Below are 22782 nucleotides of genomic sequence, written 5' to 3' on the forward strand. Positions count from 1 at the left end.
GGAATTCAGAAAAAGTCTCTTTATGTTCCTTTTGCGTTGTGATTATGTACTGTTTGTTTTTTAAAGGGTTGGTGCATTTTTTAAAAATTTTGGCTTAGAAATTCCTTGGCAGCGATCTGTCCAGTCATCTATTCTGTTTTGTATGCCAGGTATAGTGCTTGACACTGTCTTTTGTAAGATACTGCCTTTTCCCACCCAGGTTCAGAGGTGGAGGAAAGGAGAAAGAGGAGAAATTCCCCCTTAGTTCACTTGTGTTTTCCCTGTCTTTGGTCACGGTTCATAGAAATAGAACTGCTGTAGATTATGCTACATCGCTGTCTGTGTACGTCTTTCCCATTTGGTCATCATTGCAATGAAAAAAAGAAAGTTTAAAAACGCAGTGCACAGAAGCAGGTCTTTGTGCAGGTCAAAGCTCTGTAATGCTATACAAAGTTTTGGGTTTTTTTTTTACCGTGAGACTTAGCATTAAAAAAAAAAAAAAAAAGAAAAAGATAGGTATTGCTGTTTTCATGACTGTAAGCAGGTAGAAAAGTTATCTTCCTTTATCCTCTCAAAAAGTTATACTGTTCCACATCTTTATCTGTATAGTACACGTTTCAAGAAGCTGAATAATGGAAAGGGTCTTCTTCCTTAGAGGACCAGCATAACATGTCTAAGAAGTTCAACATGGCACTGTTTTGGAAGAAGGATTGGGCAGAACTGTGATTTCATGACTTAACGTGTTTTACATAAATTCAGGAACACGGGGACATGATTCAGCACAGCAGGCAACCCCCACTTCTTCACTGGGTCACCTGAGCCTACAGAGGGTCAAGTCAACTTCTTCAGCAGTACCTCCATGCTACAGCAAGCTTGAGCTTGCAGACCACGTTGAAGAAACAAGATATGAATGGAGGGAAAAAGTAGTCTCACAAGCGCCCTATTTCTGTGTTCCAACAGAAGTGCTGCACCACTCCGAAGCAACCTTACCTCTGTTTTAACTGCTGGTGCTATATCCAGAGCCAAGAAGAGAGAGCACCTTACTGTAAGGCTACTCACGTGATAAATAGCGTAGATGGCGCAGGAGAACTTACTACATAAACTACATTTTCTGATTCCAGAGTATGATGGAATCATCGAGGCAAATTGAGTTTTGCACCGCTAAGTATTCTGACAAAGGGTTGTGCTTTAGTAGACGGCGTTTTACCAGGGCTTCTCTGAACTCCCGGGAAGCAGCTATGGTAGGAGAGGCTGGGCAGGAACCAGTGAGAGCCTTGGACAGGGCTTCTGTCATTTCCTCCTCTTCTGCCTTGGCCCACTGGTAACAGGCCTGGCTTTGCATAAGGTGAGCAGACGGAGCCGAGGTTTCCTCCACACCACATTTGCAGGGACCTGAGCCCTGGTATCCCTCCCTCCCAGCTTACCCTGTTCTTTAATGAAACGGATGAAATAATCCTCCCACCTTATTTTACACCCAGGACATTACCAGCCACAACAGCAAAGTCTTGAGAACGCATTTTCTGATCCGTAGAAAAATCTGCGAGGAAAAGCTCTTCGCTGGCTAAGAGGTCTGAAGGTTTTTTAATCATCCCATAAAAGCAGCTGCCTTTTAGATAGTATTGCAGGTGCGTTTGCAGCGGCTGGCTGGCTGACTGCTTCAAAAAAGAAAACGCGCTCCACAAGCATAAATTTACTAAATTTGGGTATTTTCAAGGCAGGGACCAAGAACTGCTCGCAGCAGCCTTAATTTTGTATTGTCAGTGCTGTTCGTGAGCTGAAAGCCTTTCAGCCTCTGTATGCTGAAATAAAAGCCCTTTTTTCCTCTCCTTCCTCCCTTCAGGTTGTCTAGTTTGATCACTGGCAACTTCTCCTGGCCAGCTTTGTTTTAGAGCCGTGCCGAGCAGACACGGTGTTGCAGCAGCCTGACGGGAACCACTTGCAGTTACGCACTCACGTGCTCCAGGTTTTGGCTCCTTTGCCAGAAGGAGGAAGAAAGCCACACACGGCTGAGGTCAAGTCAAAGACTGCAGTCAAAAGCTGTCTTCAGAGTACATCGGGCAGAGATCGTTTGAGCTACGCCATGAAAGAATCTGGCTCACTTTGCTGATCCAGGGGTGTGTGAAAGGGCCAGTTCTTTACGAAAGGGACAAATTTGAACTGATTTTTTTTTTTTTTCTCTTACAGGAGAGAATTCCCTGTCTTCTAGTGATTTCTACGTAAACAAAGTGCTTTTCCCCCTTCCCCTGTAGTAGTGACTTATAATCTAAGTGTATGTACATAACAAAGTCCTTGAAAGCAGGAGGCTGTGCTGGTCACCCTGCTTTGCCACAAAATGCTTTGCCTACAGCCCTTTGTCCAACAGCCAGTTGGCTCTTTTACCACTCTGTAGCCCTCAATGCCACTACAGGTCTTTTTGCTTTACTCGAAGAACTGCATCACATTTTCTTTGAGGCAGTAGGTGCCATTAAACTTCTGTTCTATGTTTTTCTAGAAATAGATTTGCCTTGTGCAAGGTTGGAGTCTGGAAGTGGTCAGTATCACAGTAATACTGTAGCAATAGATGGAGCTGTCAGCTCCTGGTTTTGGCATAAGATTTGTCCTTCCTCCTTTGTAAAAGCATTTCAAATTTTGAATTGTAGCTTTTGCAAATTTTCCACTGTGAAGAGGCTGTCATGAGACTGAAGTTCTGTAATGAAGCATACGGACAGCGGTGCACATGAGCTCACGTCGCTACACAGTTTCGTGATGTCAATGATGTGATGACAGCCTTTCCTAGCAGTCTGGCTCAGTTGCTTTCCTGTGTACCCACGTGTCACTACTTCTACATCATTCCTACACAGAAACCTGGTCAACATTGGAAAAGCCTTCCCGTTTCACCAGACCGATTTTAAAAGGCATTTTATACAACTTTTACAAATAAAGTTAAATGAAAGAATGAAGTGTTACATCATGTTGTGCGAGTGTGTTACTCTCTTTCGACGGCGTTGGCTCTACAGCTGGTTGGACACCCTGAGCTGTACATGGGAAGAGACGGCTTTCTGATGCAGTTTTGAAAAACTTCACTTGGGGTTGGAGTCATGAAGGGTCTGTTGAAGTTTCACATTGGGGTACGGCTCCCTCTGCTCTGTCAGGAGGTCCAGCTGCTCACGAGGGAGTTACGTACCCTCCCTCTTTCTTGAATATGGCCTGAGGCATCATCGGAGCCACTTGGCTTCGATACATTTCTCAGCGCCATCCATGTGGGACACGGCAACTCCAAATGTTCCACTTTAACACTTTGATCCACCCCCCTCTCTCCCGCTGCTTCATTTCAGGGCTTTTTGTCCCCTCTCACATTATAAAACGTGCTTGCTTATCCCCTGTCATCTCCTTAGGGTTCAGCTCCCTCACGTATAAGTAAGGGTAACACTTAACAGTTGTGGGTTCTTTTTAATAGAAATACTTTAAAAGTCATTAGTTGATGTGCCTTGCAAGATAGCTAAATATTGCATTACATCCCCTCTCCCTTGCTAGCTAGTTTGGAAAACTCAGCCGGAAATCTTCCCCCTCTTCAGGCTCCCAAATCACCACTGTTCTCCCTGTCCCAGTGCATCCCAGATGTCCCTTCTGCAGTGTCAGCAGCGTGAAACCCTTCAGCTTTGCTGGGCAGGTATATTTCAGTAGTGAATACATTTCACACTTGTTACAGGTGATCTGCAGGACTACTGCAACTCTGAAATCCTTTTTTCCAGCACACGAGTGTCAGGCTTGTGAAGCTGGACACCCTGCAAACAGTTTCAGGAGCGACTCGAGCACCAGGGGTCCCAGTGATGCTCCTGCCTGCCTGGTGAGGAGGGAAAGCTGGAAACCATTTACGCTGGAAATCAGGATGGAAGCCTGACAACACACGAGTCAGGGTGGAAGTTGAGAGAGGCCCTACCCAAGCCAAGAGAAAAGCAAAAGGAAACAGCTGGAACAATTGTTGGTTTTGGGGTTTTTTTTAAGGAAGCGTTCATGTAAAAGTGTCTTAATAGTTTTCATAATATATGAGCACCAAATTAAACAGTTCTTTCAGTTCTTTTCAGCTTGCAGTTTAAAATGAGATTGTGTATCTTTAATATACAGAGGGGAGGATCTACTTCAGCTTCCCTGAGCAATTATGAACTTTTCACAGCTGAAAGTCTATATTAGATTAAATGATGTTGAATTTTAATCCATTCATTTACATTGATTCAATACTACAAAGATGCCATCGGGATTACCTTTCAAGGCACGGCCATACCCTTCCCATTGAAGCTGTCTATGATGGTGCTGCTGAAATATTTTGTATCGTTCCCAATCGCATAGTGCCCCTGAGACACTTTAAGCCCCTTTTCCTAAAGTGTCTATGGACACACAGGGCAAAGTACATCATTATTTCAGCTCTCCAGACAATGAAGAGACCAAAGCTGAAGTTACAACTACGCTGGACACCGTACAAAGCCAGAAAGAACATGGATGGAGACCACACAGCCAGGGCTCACACGAGTGAACAGGATTGGGTTGGACAGACATGGTTTTGAAGAGGAAAAAAAAAAAATCCTGAGAAAACTCGGTGGCATGAGAAATGCGGCTGGTGATGCAAGAGTGGCACCAGGCCACGGTACTCCTCTCGTGCCACAAGGTCAGAGCAGGGTGGACGCCTCCCCACAGGGACCCTCTTGGCTGGCCTCTGTGATGCTGTGGGGCTTCGGAGGAGGAACAGAGGGCACACACCAACACCAGCCCCCTTCCACAGCTACACTGATATAGCAGACCTGGGCTCATGTGCAAGCCTTGTCCCAGCAGCGCCCTGAAAATTGCACTTGGAGGGTCTCATGTATATACATTAGGACCCGACATCCATCTCATGCCACATCCCAAACAAGAGACCAGTCAGGCTGTGTCCTCCAGCTCATTTGCTTATTTCTCCTGCTTGGATTTTTGCCCTGGTCTCTAGCCCTCACCCTCCGGGCTGTGTTTATTTAATGAGTCCTGCACCTTCCTTTTTATCTCAAGAATATATTCACTACCACATCATCAACCCCTGAGCCTAGAAAGTAAGTCCCACCCACCAAAAAAATCCATATGTGATCTCCGAGTCAACCTCTTCTCCTCCCCCTGCCCCTTGCAATATTTAAAAGCTGATGTCCCCTGTATTTTTGATCTTCCTTTCCAGCTTTCAGAAAAGAAGTTCTTCCAGGTTTGGGCAAGATTTGTCACCAGACACACAGGACCACGCGGAGAAGCCTCCAGCTGTGATTCACTTCTCCATCTGCTCTCCCATCTCCATCCTTCCTCCTGTCCTGGGCCCTCTCTGCCCCATGCTCCTCCAGCTCCCGGCATCCTTGCTCAGACATTTCTCCACCCTTCTCCTTAGGACCTTCCATGTTGCAGCTATGTCCTAGACACGCATCACTTTGGGGAGCCATTCCTACCTGTCCTTCGGCATGTTCGCACTATCCCCCTGCTATCCCCCCGCTCCCTGCGTGTTTGCAATCTCTCACACTCCCCTTCCACCCCCTGGCTTTTTGAGGCTCCTTCAAGGGTCCTCGACTGTCCCAAAAGCAAAAGAAATCTTTTTCCTTCTGTTTTGAAGTGAAAGACATGGTTAAGTGTAGCTCTGGTCACACCTTCCCAGAGGTGTGACCCAGAGCCCTGCCTTACATTGCTACCTTCCTGCTGCAGACCGAAAAGAGCAGCGGCGGGTCCCCAGCCTGGTGGGACAGGCTTATTTCTAAGCATAAAGCAAAGCACAGTGCCACAAGCAGATTTACTACTCTCTCTGTCCCAGAGGTGACAGCCAGGGAAAGGCATAGTGTGTATCAGCTGACCAGTACTGAAGGGTAGCACCCTTCAGGTCTCCACGTATGCCTCCATACTACCCCCACCCCCAGCACAGAGCAGAAGGCGGGGAGGAAACCTAGCACAAGTGCTTCACTTCTGGAACCTCCCTGACCTCAGGGAGCACATGGGTGGATGAAGACAGGATGAGAAGTCCCTTTAAAGCAGCTGGGGAAACCTCACATGCAAAGAGGAAGAGAAACATGACCACAAAATTGCTAGGAAAATGAATAATTGTCCTACAGTTGAATCAGTTAAGGTGCCCCCAATCAAGAGTACGGAAGACTACCAAGATGGCTAGCCAGGCACATACTGTGAGTGATCTTCACAGGCGCAGGCCAATAACCTCAAGCAATAAGAGAAGAGAGACATAAAGTAACCACCCAGCTTCAGGGCAACCCCTCTCATCTACCAGTGTGCCAAGGAATGAAGGAGGTCTGAAGGGATGGTCTGGAAAAGGAAGAACTTCCTTGAAGGTCGCTCCCTAAAAACTGGTAGCAAAGTGCTCCGTTTGCTCAGTGCTGGTGCTCCTTGCATTACCTCTTCACACAAAGTTCGAGCAATTTTGTAATTCAATCCTGTACGCATTCCATTTTCTTTTTCAACAAGGTCTGTGCTTTCATACAGCTGATAAAGAGACACCTTTGGATGTCCCTCAGGCTGGGAACATCTCAGCATGCAGAGTTACGAGATGGCCAGAAGGATGGGTCATCAAAGGGTCACCCAGCCACATATTTCCTAAGTGTACATGTAACCTGTGGGTACTCTGGTGTAAGCCCTTTTAGGTGCTTCGATTTTTACATGGGAGATTTTTTTACTCCCAGATACGGAGGTAAAAATTACTTAAGGCTTCAAAGCCTGAAAAACAAACAAGCAAAATAATCTCATTTTATGTTGTTACCTGTTGAGGCAAGGATCCATCTGAATGCGCGCATGTCTTTATATTGTATACTATCTTATATATGGATTGGCTCCGGGGAGACCTTACAGCGGCCTTCCAGGACGTAAAGGGGGCCTACAGAAAAGGTGGGGAGGGACTCTTTATCAGGGAGTGTAGCAATAGGACGAGGGGTAATAGTTTTAAACTGAAAGAGGGTAGATTAGATTAGATCTAAGGAAGAAATTCTTTACTCTGAGTGTGGTGGGGCACTGGCACAGGTTGCCCAGAGAAGCTGTGGATGCCCCATCCCTGGAGGTGTTCAAGGCCAGGCTGGATGGGGCTTTGAGCAACCTGGTCTAGTGGGAGATGTCCTTACCCATGGCAGGGGCGTCAGAACTAAATGATCTTTTAGGTCCCTTCCAATCACTATTCTATAATTCTGTATGTGTGGCCTCTCGTAAGAAGCACCAATCACAGACTTGCAGCCTCCTGACATCACTTATAACCAAAGCAGTAACTGGCAGCAGCCAACGTGTTGCTGGGAACAGCGAAAGGTTTGTACCAAAACCTCATACAAGGTATGTTCTCAGCGGCTCCAAAGTTATAAGCTGTTAAACCTTATTATCTCCTAACATGTTTTAACTGGCGGAGGAAACCCAACCCAAACCCACGTGAATAAGCAGAGGAGCTGGGCAGTGGCACGGGCTGGGGTAAACAGCTGAGAGCTCCATCTTCAATTGCAGTCACGTCCCACTCTGTGGGACATGGGACACAGCCCAGAACTGCCGAGTGGTGACAGTGAGAGCTGTGCTGGCTGCTGGCAAGGCGCTTTAGTCACAACTCGAGAGCAGTGGATTCACAAAGAGTCACTGCTGCCTCTCTCCTGAGAAGAAAAAAAAGCTGCTGCAGGCTAGGTTTCCCACAAGAGTCAATGTGACTCCTTGCACGGGGGAGAACTTTGCGTTTTGTTTCAGAAAACCAAATGAACACGAGCCTCCTGAGAAGTTTCTCCCATCTAGAAGCTGTAGGAAAGTGTGAAATCTGGAAAGTCAAAGGCTGGGAAAGGCCTGCATGGCTTTGCCTTGCTTTCTGCAGCTAAGGAAAAGCTCATAACCTAAATATGGGACATTTCCACCAATTTCTGTGTGCTTGAATTTACAACCCGAAGCTCCTGCCCGTGGCCAGCATACTCCTTCAAGACACCAGTTTTAAAACCAAAACCCAACTCGTTCTGAAAAGAAGGCGTTTAGATGTCTAGGAAAACCTTGAAATCCCCTGGGCTGATCCTCTTCTGACCTTTTCTAGGAACGCTGAGCGCCAGTTCGTGTGAGGGCTCTAGAGTACCAAGACCAAGGCTGGTTACCTTGAGTGATCAAACTTCCACCCCTGCTGCACCAGGATTCATTCAACCCACTGCTGCCACGACCTGGTTCTTGGAACTTCATTTCCAGGACAGTTACTGAGTTGTGTTTGATCCTCAGAGGTTTTTAGCAGCTCTCCAAAATACAAAGTACTCCTCCTGTATCACACCACACCACCACCACCACCCCCCCTTTTTTTTTGAGGCCATTTTCAGCACTGCTTGGTGCAACAACATGGCAAAGCCAAGTGACTAAAAGGAAATTTGCCAAATAAATCCTCCTAACGAGCCCACAGGACAAAGCAGAGGCTTTGCCCTGAAGGAAACAGGTCAGAGCAAATAGGAAAGGAGAATAATTTGGCTGTGGATTTTTAAAAGCCTTCACCATGGAGAGCAAAGAGGAGAGGCCAAACACCAGATGTACCTCCTTCAGCCTTGTTGAGTGGCATGATGCTTTCAGCTTTTATTCCAGCAGGTGCTAAAAGGTAGAAACTCAATTTGAACACTCATCTATGCCCCACCAGGAGCCACCTCTCCTCTCACAGGCTGCCAGGAGGAGGCCAGAGCTCCCCTGCAGAAGCCACCGCTGCAGGGTCTCACCAGCCACAGCCACCGCAGGGACCATGGGCTGCGCGTCAGCTGTCACCACGTCACCTGGCCAGGGGAGGTCTGAGGCTGGCATGTGCCAGGAGGTGATAAGAGGCAGTGCTTAGTTGGAAGAAAGAGGCCAGGCTCCACATGCAGTGCGCAGGGAAGAGCTCCACCACCCTTTGCTGCACACAGATGAGCTAAATTGCCTTCCAGAAGTGACTATACTTAAGAAAAAAATAAACCTGGACCAAATCAGTCTGTAGCCATTGGTGACGTTACTTATGAAGCAGGACCCAGTCTCACAAAATCCAGGCTCCTGAGGGGAGCCCAAAACGTGCAAGGCATACAGCATATATCAGGCCTTTTGCAAGGAAGACTCACTGTTTCTGTGCCACCTCCATCATTGCTGCCTCCTTTGGCACTGCCAGGGCAATACAACTACCGAAAGCTGGGCCAGCCTAGCTTCTACTATAAGCATCTTGAAATAAAATTGCTATTCAGGTTTGCTCCCATGGGAGCAGGAGGGAGGCGGCCACCACTTCAGCTTCTGTTCCTGGGGACTCCATAGCTCATCAGGCTCACAACCACTTCATCATACTCCAAGGACGTCACACACACAAAAAGCAAACCAAGCTTTTTAAAACCAGTGAAACCATCAAGATGATCAGGCACTGCTGATTCCCAACATGAAGTAACCAGGCACATACCTCATACTGATGTTCCATGCAAGCAAGCGAAGACCTGTAGGTGTCAAACTCCTCTATCCTCTTCCCTCTGACCCTGTAGGACTCCAAAGCATCTTTCTATTCACCAAATAATCACCTTTCCAGAGCTCCCCATTTCCTCCCAGCAGGCTGGGCTGAGCAACCTCCGGGCTACAGACCAGCCTCATTAACCTTCCCTACAGCTCACACATGGGTGAGGAGAGTGGCTCAGCTTGTTTCCCTTCCCAGCAGCCCGTGCTAATTGGCAACTCATCAGCCAAAGCAAGGACCCCTCCTGCAACCATGAGGGCTGTTGCTTGCAGACCACCACCCACACAGGAGACTGCAGGTGCTTCTCTAGGCTTTGGTGCCTCTGCATTTATTCACACCTGCAGCAGATTAAATGGGAACTGGCCCTTTCAAATTTTATTTCTAGAGCCAGAATGTCCTTTCAGCCTCCAAACATATTTATAGCAGGGAAACACTACCAAACACTAGTTGATGCAAGAGAGTGGCTGTGTTCTTGGGGATTTTACTGCCGCTCACCTCATGTGATATTAATTCCACTAAGGCAACTCTATTGCATCCTCACCTCTATTTTGCAGCGGTCCAGTGAGAGTTGCTTGGGGGATCTGGTGCCACTCAGATTAAGAGGGGGGCAGCAAAATTGTGCCTGGTGGAAAAGGAAAAAGCAGCAGCAAAGATCCAGAATGAAAGCTGAAGCCAAGGTCTCCCACTGGCTTCTTTAATGACCAAGGACAAACACCTGCACCTCCCATTTTCAACGGGGAATGCTGAGCAAGTAAAGATACATTTTTAATCGGATGCTCTGAACTCTTAGTCATTCACTTAACCTCCTGAAACTTCAATAAAACCTCCCTCAGTCTGAGTCACACCCAGACTACTCCACCTTCCTCCAGGTTTAGTTTTGTGTATAGTCAGAAGAGCTGTTTGAAATACTCAACTGTGTGAGTTTCCATGTGAATTTATTCAGTTGTTGCTACCTGAAATGAGACGATATTTCAGAAAGTTAAAGTAAGGAAAATGCTACAAGAATATGATACTGTTTTGCTCTAAACCCCTCAGTTACAACACCTCCTTTGGTGTGGCACCGCTGTCAGGAGTAGTTTTCCCTTTATAGCCCGATGAGCTGTGCCAGAGGGGTTTCCTTTCCACTCAGCAGCAAAATGTGTGGTCATCTGCAGTCCAGAGCAGGAGGCACTGGGCTAATGGGCAGCTCGGCACCTTTCACACTCAACCTATTGTTTTTGCAGATGCTGAATTGCTTTTTTCCAGTCCTTGTATGTTTCCCTTCGAGGTCACCGTTTATTAATTGCTACTTGAAAAGTTTTATGTAGGTGGCAAATTAAATGGTCCCTCCCTCCTTGGCGCTGTCGCAGCAGCTTGCTGACTGAAGTCCTCCCTACCCAGGACTCACACAGACACAAACCTCCTCAGAAGCAGACCCCATCCCTGCCATATGCATGATGACCACACACTGCATTCAGACTCCCTGTTGGGGTGGCCGGAGCAGGCTTACACAGCAACAAAGCTCAGGAAAGTGATACACAACTGCCTGGTCTTCCAGAGGGAGAAATTAAAAAGCCCTAAAAAATCGATGGGCAGAGGTTGGTGCAACACGTGCATCAGCCTTTGCAGTGACAACGTGAATGTGGGTTCGTCTACACACCTCCCACTGATGTATGGCCTATTTCTGCCTGATGCAGAGCCCTGCTCAGAACACCAACTCCTAGACAAAGGCTCGGGGCTACATGTCCTCTTTGATGCCAGTTGCAAGGCCAGAGGACAAGGGCTGCTCCCGCATGATCTCCAAACAGGGAGCAAAGCAAAGGGCACTGGAGAAGTGGACCAGGTTCTGCAGAGGGACACGTCGGTGGTTTCCCAGCTCCTGAAGGCAGCGTGCAGGAAGAAAACAACACTGAATGCTGCACACCAAACAAAAAGCCAAAGGCAAGCTCCAGGAAGCCCTTCTGGGGCAAAATGCACCCTGCCAGGAGCATAAAGAGAGAGGAAGGGAAGGACGAGAGGCCCCCACATCCACGTGGGGCTGTGAAGGAACGGGGTCTCTCCAGGCAGAGCCAGAGGGACCGCTCAGGCCTCATTTCAGGTCACGTAAGGACCAGCTCCGGCAGCTTTTGCCAGTGCTGAATGGCATTTGTGACTTGCCAAGAATTTCCACAGTGTCTCTCTTTTTGGGGCCTCTCTCATTCCCTCAATTTACAAAGGAGGCAAAGGAAAAATCACCGTCACTCCCCCCTCACCCTCACAGCAAACCCCTGCTTGGCTGTGTTTTAGCAAAGACCCCGTACAGTATTAAAAGTACACTTTATTTTCTGTACAATTCTCATCCAAATCTCCGGGGGTGGAAATGTCCACCGTGTCCCCCGAAAAAGCTGCAGATCGCTCCGCTGCCGTGAGACACCCCACAACTGTCCAGGAGGGGCACAAAGCCAGGGCCACCAAAATCAAGTGCTGATGCTTTCTGGGCGCTGGGAGGAAAGTGGGAAGGAGGGAGAAGGGGAGGCAGTCCTGCTGTGCCGCTGAGCCACGAGAGAACAGAGCCTTCGGCTGCTCCCTGGGGAGCAGAAGAGGCACCCTCAAGTTCACGTCATCGTTCGTGCTTAGCGTGGGCATCGTTGCGTTCAACCGTCACCCCGTTCCCGTTCCGCGTCACCTCCTTCCTGTTCCAGTCCTTTTCCAGGTAAAATTCAGCGAGCACGGGGCAGTGGTCCGAAGCCACCCCACCCCAGGACCAGTTATCAGGGATCCATGGGTTTGTAAGACCTTCTCGCACAACAGCCCAGTGGCCTGCATGAAAAAGAATCACAGAGGAAAAGATAAGTGATATGGCCCAAATTTGACACGCACCACTAATCTAACTAAAGGTTACATGACTTCACTAAAAAGCAGCTTTACCTGTGAAAACCTTTTTCAAGCTCCGACTGATCCAGATGTTATCCAGCGACTTGGACCCTTGTGGGTTCTTTGTGCTGATGTTGGTGAAGGTGGTAGAAGGGACCAGGTGATGGAACTTCTCCTTCCTCAGGATGTCGTGGTCGCTGCTGTCTGGGGCCTGGTTAAAATCTCCGAGGATGATCACGTCTTTTTCTCCTAGAAAACAGGAAAAATAGAAATGAATGGGAGGACTGGGCATCCATCGCTTAAGTACAAGAGGGAGAGAGGATAAATGGAGGATGAGAAATACAAATACTGAGTAGCAAAGCTGACTTTACTCTGAACTCCTGACAGAAGTGCTGTTTAAAGCCTTTTTCACTGGCTATTTACTCATGGCCATTCTCTTAATGACAATAAAAAACCAGCCAGTACACATTTCATGCTTGTTTTTAAATAACATCTTATTCATATTGGCACCCTTTGCTTGCTATTCATTGATAGTGAGAAACTAAATGACCAGCAGTTCTGGTCTTAGAGGTTTACAGGAATCTGTGACTTTGTAAGCCTATTTTTTTGTTTTTATGCAAGAAACACATATTGGCTTTAACTTGTCCTGATATTGTCTTTTTATGGATTTGCTGTAAGAGTCAAGGACACTTTTCTGAGGATCCCAGGAAGACACAGCCTTATGCTGGTATATACCATAGTCCCAAAAGCACAGCGCTCATTCCAACCCTCTGCATTTAAGAAATCCCAAGGAACAAGCCCGAGGAGCAGCCTGCAAGCCTGATGGCAGAAAATGAATTCACAACCGCACGGACACTCCCTGCCTACAGCAGGTTTCCTTTGCTTGGCCGACTGAAGGGCCACTGCTGAGCTTGGGATGTCTTAGATTTTGTCTAGAGCCAAATTTTCAAAGAAACAAAGGGAATGACTTGAAATGCTCATTGAAAAATCCTGTCTTCATGTGAATAGAAAATTACCTCATTACATTAATTTCCAACCCTAACGAACTGAGAAAAAAATCTTTGTACCCCATTTCATATCAACAATGTCTGCTCTCCTAGATCCACAGCTGCAGATGGAGACATCCCAGCTGTGCACCGGGGTACGAGGGCAATGTGCACACCCTCAGTGCCCGTCTCAAACCACTGCCAGAAATGTCTGACATGACAAACGCAATGCTGAGAGCTCATCAGAGGTGTTGCTGCCTTACAGCATTTTACTGGAGAAGGAGGAATACGCTACTAGGAGGCGCAAATGCAGCAAAAATTAACCCAAAGCTGACTTCAGAGAAGAGAACTATGAGGGTCTGTGAGCTTTTTCCTTGCTGGGATTGAAGTGCGGGAGGAGATTGGGTGGACGGACAGGTTGCTGTACCATACCTAGTGCCCACGGATAAACCTCCTCGTTTTGTGCTGTTGCTGTAGAAGTAGCTAACCAGGAGAGGGAGCACAAGTTCAACAACAAAAGCTATTCCACTCCAACAACAACATCTATTCCACTCTCGTCTTGCACTGCATGAAAGATGAATTGGGAAAGGGCAGGAGAGCAGCGAGACTGATAGCGTATGACTTACAAAAATAAATACTTCAAAACATGCTGCTCGCTAAGATGCAGAGAGGGGTGATGAAAATATAGTGAAACTATATGTGGTTTCTCCACCCTTTGCAAGTCACAAATCATACTGGAAAGGACAAGAGGTTTAAATATTACTCTATAAAAGTGTTCATGACAGTGGCCGTCCCACCTTTAAAAGAAACAAAACCCCCAAATCTGAACTTAAGCTATTTTAAGCTCTAGCAGAACCCAAAAGAAAAATCAGTGCTTGTCTAGTGGGACGATAGTGCTTGCTGGGAACTGGCAATTTTGCAAGCATCTCATCGCAAAACCCCAAGATCTCCTGCTTGGCAGGACCAGGAAGCCTGAAATGCAACCGCACCACCATGGTCCTTCAAGACTAACGCTTGCTTAATGGGCCAGGCAGCACTTGGCTCCTTCCATGCTTTCAGCTTGGCCATATAAGTGGGGAAAGGCCATTACAGAAAACTCTGGAGCACAACCTTGGGGGGCAGTGTTTAAAAATGACAGAGAAGCAGGGATCTTAACAGCAGTATCTCGATCCCGCACAAAATCTAATTTCTCTTCTCTTCTCTTCTCTTCTCTTCTCTTCTCTTCTCTTCTCTTCTCTTCTCTTCTCTTCTCTTCTCTTCTCTTCTCTTCTCTTCTCTTCTCTTCTCTTCTCTTCTCTTCTCTTCTCTTCTCTTCTCTTCTCTTCTCTTCTCTTCTCTTCTCTTCTCTTCTCTTCTCTTCTCTTCTCTTCTCTTCTCTTCTCTTCTCTTCTCTTCTCTTCTCTTCTCTTCTCTTCTCTTCTCTTCTCTTCTCTTCTCTTCTCTTCTCTTCTCTTCTCTTCTCTTCTCTTCTCTTCTCTTCTCCTCTCCTCTCCTCTCCTCTCCCATTTTCTTTTTCTTTCTTTTTTTGATTTTCTCCTTTTCCTTTCTTCTTTTCTCTTTTCTTTTCTTTTCTTCTTTTCTTTTCCTTTCTTTTCCTTTCTTTTCCTTTCTTTTCCTTTCTTTTCCTTTCTTTTCCTTTCATAATTGCACCTCCTTTAGCAAATCCTCAAACCTATTTCCCTTACATGAAAAACCTATGAAAAAACCATACTCAGAGGTGAAAATTTTAACTGACTGCTCTGTTCTGGACAGTTTAGGAATAGCAGAGGCTAAAAGACCCAGCACCTGGACATGTGCTTGAAAGGAGGTAAGAAGTCAGCCTGTGGCACACCCAGGGAGGAAATCACTATATTCTTCACCCATTTAAACTTTTGCATACAGAATAAGTAAGCATGAAATCATAATGCAGCATAAAGTTGACAGATTAAATAGACCACGGCATGTCAAAGAAGCTGAATCCCAGTTTGCCATTGGGGAGGGAAAGGATTGCTTCCGGTCCCCTCTCACAGGAGCTTCTGGGCCTCCCCATGACTGCAAATCACCAGGGAAAAAGCCGGGCAGCCCTGCACTAAGCAGCAAAAGCAGGCGACACCAATTTTCTAGATAACTACCAACCTCGTCTCCCCTTGTCCTGGCTCGCTCTCGGCCCATCTCCTGCCTCTACCAGCTCCTGTGACAGCAACGCCAGGCGTGGCAGCCCAGTGGTTTTGTGTCGGGTCTCACGGGTCAGGCCCGACGGCTCTCAGCCAAAATCAGCAACAGGTCCAGAAGAATTCATGCCCTTGCCCATAAAGAAGGATGATAACTGATCAAAAACTGCAGTCGCGATGTCCACAGTTACACTCAGATGGGTGGAAAAAAGCAAATTGAGACAATGCTACTGGTGCTGTGATGTGATTTTCCTCTTTTGGATGAGACAAGAGTTTGAGACTGGCAGGGTTCGCTCCTCTCTGGACTGGGCAGCAGAGGCTACCAGAGCCAGAGACTCCTCAGCTGATGCAATCTGGTCCTCTTTCTCTTCCCGCAGGATGCATTACCAAGCAGTCCCTCACCAACCCAGCTTTTGCTGCAAAGGTCCCTCTCACAGATTATACTGTCCCACGAGGACCCCGAGCCTCTGAGTGATGGGACACAGCGGCATACATCCCACAGCAGACAGGCACATGTCCCATTACCTCTCAGGGGTGTTGCCACACACATTCAGACCCATCAGGCTCACAGCAGCCCTGTCATTCTCAACAGAGAACTCTTTAGGCGAGGAAAAAAGTCCGGTCTGTTTGCAAATGCACCTGCAAATTCACTGAAGCACCAGCGACTTTCAGCAGTTTCTGCGGGTGGCTCTCGGCCAGCAAAGTGCAGTGCTGCCTTAACTCAGCCCTGTGCCGCAGCGGCTGAGCAGTGGTGTGCCAACACGATCAGCTGAGGGACTTTCAGTGCCTGCAGAAAGCCTGCAGTGTTGAAATCTGCTTTCCTGCAGGAACCAAGAAACCTTCCTTTGCTTCGTGGCAGTCCAAAGAGAGGCCTTTTGGACACTCTCCCTGTCTTTCCCATGCCCCAAATGCGTCTCCTCATGAATTAAACAGACCCTTAAACCCCAAGTCCTTCCTGGAGAGAGTGAGAAGCAGACGATGAGAAGGATGTGATGGTACATCATCTGCTAAGAGACTCCCTACCGCTTCTCAAAGGTCTTCTAAGCCTAGCACCCCATGCCTGGGTAAACCATGGAATATGGCCAAGCCAGATGGGAGAAGATGACTAAGCCAATACTCTGCTCCCTGGGTCCATGCACTACCAGCACATCCAGAATAGCTTCTCTGCACCACACATGGTCACCACACTGAAGATGAATAGAAGTGTCTGAGAGAAGACAGAAAGGCTGCTGCAGGGAGTTAGCTAACAGCAGCAAACAGCCACCACGTCTCTTCATTACTGCTGAAGGGAAAGAAAGAGGGAAAAAAGGAACCAGGACCTACTGGTCTGATGGGAGAAATATGGGGACACTACTGCTCTTCATCACAGGAGACTATGGGTAGTAACCAAATTTCCTCAGATGCTCACATGCATCTTTATAAGAATGAAGGATAACAGAGTAGGCATCTGTTAGCAAAATGGGAGCAGAAACTCCAATTTACTGCAGTACCCACAGACAAATCAGTTCTTATTACCCGTATTTTATGGATTGATTTGGAAGAAATTGAAGGATGGCGGTAATTTTAAGCATGACATTGATTTTGGCAAGGTAATTCAATACTTCAAAGTAACACGTGTGCACTACCATTTGTTTACAAAACAAGACCTGCATCCCACAAGTTCAGAGGAATCTGAATCTCTTCTTTTGTGAAAGACTAAGCCAAGAACAAACATGCTCCAGTAACACGCCTACCATATGAAAATAAAAACATGACATAAAGAGGAGCCCTAACATCAGCAGTCTAAATTTAGATGCAGCGGAAATGCAACCCCATTGACTTCAGAAGAGCTACACATTTATCTGTGTCTCAGTTCAGCCTTCAGAGATTAAAAAAACGATCCTTTTGTTTACCTTCATCCTTTCCAGGTTCAAGGTACGTGGACAAATACCTAAATCAGTAGCACTTAAAAATAGCTCTGACTGACTTCTTGCAGCTCAAAAGGAAAAACAATAGAACATGCATAAAAACTGCAAATACCTCTTGTGTTATACGAGAGGGATATTAAAGGTTCCAAGCGACCAACCTTGCTGAACTGGGCCAAGCTGAAAATCATCACGCAAATAACGTTGTGACCCTTCTGCATCTTTGTTAAGCAGTAAATGAAGGGCAAGATTTTTCTATTCCTATAAAAAGATCAGCAACATTTTGAATCTGAAACCCACTGTTCTGCTTCATAGGAAATTGAGTTTGATTTGCAAGCTTCAGAATAAGAAGCAAATTCTCAGAAAGGAGGGAAGAAATTCAGCTGGCTATTACATAGCTCAAGTTCAGATCTAAATTACGGTGTCCCTCACCCTGGTGTAAAACCAGAGTAACGTATTTGAAAACAACAGAATTATCCTGCATATTACACCCAGGTACCAAAGCAGGATTTGGTCTCATTAACAGGCATCTCCTGATTTGCAATGGGTTTTCCAACATGCTTCCAATTATCCAAAAGTAAATATATAGAATCTATTTATTTTGAAAAAAAGCCATTAAACTTTGTTTTGATATCAGGTAGGCATGATTTCCCCAAAGCACTTAAAATAGGGTCTTAACCCTGGTGTCTTTTTTGAGGGGGACCTGAACTTGCCCCGACACTAGCGTAAAATCAGAAGGAACTTCATTTGAAAAAATGGTGTCAAAGCCAGTAGGATGCCCTGTGCTGCTTGTGTTAATTAGGAGAGACTATAAGACATCGAGCAGGGGAAAAGCACATTTGCCACACTATGCGTCGTTTGAATACAAATACCAGTACAGACAATGTAAAGCTGATGAGGATGTTTGTGAAACCTGCCCTGAGACAGATTTTATTTTCTTTTCAAATTCCTTTTGATCAGATAAGATGACCCGCGTGCATGTGATAGTTGGCAGGAAAAGAAAATGCTGTACCTTTCAGAGTCTCCTGCAAAGTCTGTGCAAAGGCTGCCAGTTTGTGGCTGTCGTGGTTCTTCCCAGTATTCTCTCCGGCCGAGGGCGACAAGGCCAGATGAAGGTTAACCAGCGTTAGATCATTCATCCCAACCTGGGGGAGGAAGGAGGAGAAATCAATGCCATGCAGACAGGGCATGAAAGTTCACAAAGCAAACCCATGCGCCTGTTCCCAGTACTTTCGGTAGTAAATCTGGGTGACTAGGACTCACTTCACTATGTGTATGGTGTTTTGGTTGGTCTTAATTTTTGGACCAAGAGGAGGAAGGTATTTTGCAGCTCTGTTTGCAATAACCTGATACTCTTTCAGTTCTGGGGAAACTGGTTTGCATAAGCAAACAGCTTCTTTCCACCACGGCTGCAGAAAGAAGCTGGCCGCTTATGAAAATCAGTTTATGCAAAACCAGCTGTGAATAAGCTACAAATAATATCGTGGTCATTACATGGACTAATTACGACTCTCTTGTGATTAGCCTTGGCCTGTCACACAGACTAACCAAGAAACTTAATGTACCTTGACAGGAGCTGTTGGCTCCCTGCAATCTTCTGCTTACCTTCTGGGACTCACTTGGCACAAGTAATACCTACTCCTAATATTGAACTATTTTCATTATTAATTAATAAATATCAATTATTAATAATTATTTATTTATTAATAATTATTTTATGAATGCTTCTCGCAAAGCATTACCAGAGGTGTCAAGTTCCCCAGCCTGGACCCTTCCTTCACAGCCTGCGCAGAGATGGGCTCTCTCTGCTTGTACGTTCACTCAAGAATATGTAAAAGAACAGTTTCCAAAATGCATGATGTTCTTTTAGACAGGTTCCGCCTGGTGAAAAAGCTTTAAAATGGAAACTCTGCAGTATGCCAGCAACATAAGATAGATTAGCCTGAGTCTCTCAGGAGCATGATGCCTTATATATACCCCTCTCTATCTCCGTTCTGTCTACATGTAATCCCCTCCACTCACAATTTGTGGCACTGACAAGAATCGCAGCCCTGTGGCTGGGTGCTTTTGGAGACACACCTCGTTTTTGCTGTGTTAATTTGGTAAAAGCAGAACAAGGTGACTGGTGACTTCTGTCACACTCTCAGTGGCTGGGGACGCCACCGAAGATCTACCAACCTGAACGCTGCCTTGTGACAGGGTTTGCACCCACAGGAGCAGAGGAAAGGACTGATTCTGGTGATCTGCCATACCCACAAAGGCCCTATATGGGTATGTCTCATGGCCTTGACCTATAATAACCCATACACAGTGCTGAAGTGAAGAGATGGGTTAGAGCCCCATGCAAATTTTTATTTTTTTTAGAAGACTGTGTCTTTCCAGTTCCTTACCCCGAATTTTATTTATTTATTAAAAAGCTCTATTCTGCAAGGGTCGGTTGCCACAATGGCAGTTACCTTGAAATGTGCAAGATACGGGTGAGGATATGAGTGCTTCCCATTGCCATTCGTCTGCATGGTCTCCTGAGATGAAGCATCTTTCAGTTCAATGCCAGCCGTTGTATCCCAGAGGAAGCCAGAATACTCAACTCCCTGGAATTAAAAAAAAAAAAAGAAAAAAGAGAAAAACTAGTAGTAAGAAAGTAAAAAAACCACACACTCTGTCTAAATCCAGCCCCTTAGGTGAAACTTTTGCCCACAAGTTTCAGTACCGCTGTTGGTATTCACAGTGGTGTACATCGCTCCCAAAATATGCAGAGGCAGTAAAAGAGGATGCAGGTTTATATCTGGGCTTGGCGCCTGCTGAGGGCAGGAAGCCCAACTTGCTGTGCACAAGCGTAAAGGAGAAACAGCATCCTCGGCTATCAGTAGGAGATAAAGAAACAGGTAGAAATGCTTCTCACCCTGGCCAAAATCCTTATCGGATTTGGGAGGAACGCTCCCTGGGCAGCCCCATTGAAAACTGAGCGTGCTGAGCTGAAACGCGTATTGCTCTGCTACTCGCAGCCCCTCATGCCCGTACACTGGCTATCGGACACCCAGGGAACCTTAGCACCGCTTGTTCCAGCCAAGGATTTAATGAGCTCTTTTATCTTATACAGGTGGAACACGTTCAGGACCACTGCGGGGTTGAAAAATGAAGATGCCGCCTCTCGTGCACGTGTTTGGGCTGATATGGTCCTCATTTCCTCCTCGTCCCATCAAGGCATGGGATTCTTCTGAGCACGGTCAGTAACGCGGCAGTTTAATACCCATAGGATTATTTGTCTAACCCTGAGCTCAGTGCCTCATGGTCTCACTGGGTGACTGCTAGGGCCTAAGGTAGATGATGCTGCACGCAGTTGCTCCTTCTCCCCATGCCGAATGCCATGTCACAGAGTTCTGTCACCCGCAAGCTAAAAATATCCGGGCTCCTTCAGTCTCTCGGTGCGAAATCTGGTCTAGACCTCTCAGCCCTGTCAATCTTCTCTGTCTTTTTTCCAGCTCGAACGTTTCACGCTCAGCTCTCCGCTCCTTTCAGCTCTGTTTCTATCACGCTGCATGGGTTTTTTTGATTACTTCAGGACGTGGAATTGGCATTTTCAGAAAGCTGCCTGCCCCAGTTGCACCAGCAGCAGTATCTAATTCAAAGCCTGTCAGCCTCTCTTCCCATCACTCAGACACCATTTTCCTTGGTATCATTGAAACCCACTTCCCTTAGCGAATTGTAGTTAAATCCATCGCAAGGAAGAGTTTTTTCCATTTCAGCTGCAATAAACAAGTGTTACCTGCTCTGCTGACTTCCCGTGAGCCTTGAAAGTAATAAAGTTGGCTGAAATTCTTTGGTAGACCCTTTAGATAACTCATCTTTAAAATACTGACAAAACTATTCCACCAGTCGGAAGTCTAAAGCCTGAAAACTGCTATAGGAAAAGATATGGCAGAATAAACCAGCTGTCAACAGCTGCCCGCTATTCCCTGGCTCCAGACTGCACAGCAGCCCGGTAGGCAAAAGTCATTGCTTGGTTGAAGGCCCGGGATGTGCCTGATGCACCATCCACCACTTTGCATTATTTAGCCCTATAGAGCATCCTGAGATCAGCCCGTGCGGAAGATGCTATATGCTGAGGGCTACACTATGATGTTCAAACCTGATGAACCCATTAACTAACCCAAGGGGTAGAAGAGACTTTTTGGCTTAGTGGAGGGTTCTCCAGCACGGCCAGATTGCTGTTAAAGCAGCTAAAAGGAAGAGTCAGTAGGTAACATTTCCATTCTTAGCTTGGCCGCAGACTTCTCCCATGATTTTGGGAACCATTCATCCTTACATTCCTACCAGTAAAACAAGGTAGATGATGATTTTTATTTACTCAGCCCATAGTCAAAACTTTCACTGTTATCTTTGGAAATACAGCTCAAGAAAGAACTGAATAAAGACTCCAGATCTAACACAGAAACTCTGAGAAAATTATTAATAATTCTTGGAAAAAAAGAAAAAGCAGAGGGAACAACTTTGACAACTTTGCACAGCTTTTTAAATTCAGTGTTTTAATGATCTGGCCTAGCAAGAGATCCCAAAGGAAAACTCTGGCCAGGAATTAAAATGTCCTAAAGGGAATTTGCACTCTACATCAGAATTAAGTGTGAATTGTGTTAAACCTTGGACACATTCAGGCCCTCCGTGTCCTCCTAGTGGTAGCTAGGGTCCAAGCTTTGTGCTGCTCAGGTGGTGGGTTTTGGTTTAGGCTTTGGGTTTGGGGTTTTTTTTTGTTTGTTTGTTTGTTTTTTCCCCCTCATTCTTGGGTTTTACTCAAAGGACAATAAAAGGAGGTGCACCTCCCAAAACATCAGTCCCAAACCAGTGAACGGTGATGCAACCTGATTTGGGAAAGCCAGATTAAGGAAACGTGGATTCTAAGCAGCATGAGTATGGGATACAACTGCAGCCACATCTTTAATAATGACTGTTCAGAATAGATGAAGACAGCCCCATGTACTGCTAGGTACCATTCATTACAGGACAGGTCTTGGTTCTTGCTTCCACCCCACAACAAAATCCACGCTGCAATAATTACATCATGAAAATGATGCCATTCAGCAACAGCAGGCTGGAACCCGAGGAGGACCTTGCTCTGAAATCTCATTAGCATACTTAAAGGGAAAAAAGAGAGATTTCCCTTGGGAGAGACTATCGCTTTTGGGGACCGTTAGCGGTGTCCAGCCCAATGTAGCTGGACACCTTGAATACTGTCAAGGGTAGCACATGCATCTGTCATCACCTTATAAATTAGTACCTCACTGCAGTACATATATATATATATCTTCCTACAGCAGAGGATGCTGCAGGGAAAAGCTCAGTGCAGCACGGTGCTGATTTCAAACAGAGTCTGCAGCATATTTTAAAATACCTGTGGGGGGCACTTTGGGGAACACAGGAGAGAAGCTCCTCTGCCAGGGGAGGACGGCAGGCTGCACGGCCCCTCCGCGGGGTCTTCACTTGCAAACGAGGAAAATGGGGAGCTCTTC

The 22782-nt window shown here is 46.4% G+C and overlaps 1 protein-coding gene across 1 annotated transcript in view; it reads right to left on the minus strand.

Annotated features, from left to right (window-relative positions):
• Nucleotides 1-11684: 11684 nt before the first annotated feature.
• The window catches only part of EEPD1 (endonuclease/exonuclease/phosphatase family domain containing 1), a 67815-nt gene continuing 56717 nt past the window's right edge, over nucleotides 11685-22782 (minus strand). The window contains exons 4-7 of the mRNA XM_009880072.1: nucleotides 19735-19869; nucleotides 18291-18423; nucleotides 12293-12487; nucleotides 11685-12184 (exon numbers count right to left, since the gene is read on the minus strand). Of these exons, the coding sequence (XP_009878374.1) occupies nucleotides 11985-12184; nucleotides 12293-12487; nucleotides 18291-18423; nucleotides 19735-19869 (663 nt within the window). The 3' untranslated portion in view covers nucleotides 11685-11984. The remainder of the gene's footprint in view (nucleotides 12185-12292; nucleotides 12488-18290; nucleotides 18424-19734; nucleotides 19870-22782) is intronic.

The sequence above is a fragment of the Charadrius vociferus genome, unplaced genomic scaffold (genome assembly GCF_000708025.1).
Source record: "Charadrius vociferus isolate BGI_N301 unplaced genomic scaffold, ASM70802v2 scaffold760, whole genome shotgun sequence".
In the NCBI taxonomy this organism is placed as follows: Eukaryota; Metazoa; Chordata; class Aves; order Charadriiformes; family Charadriidae; genus Charadrius; species Charadrius vociferus.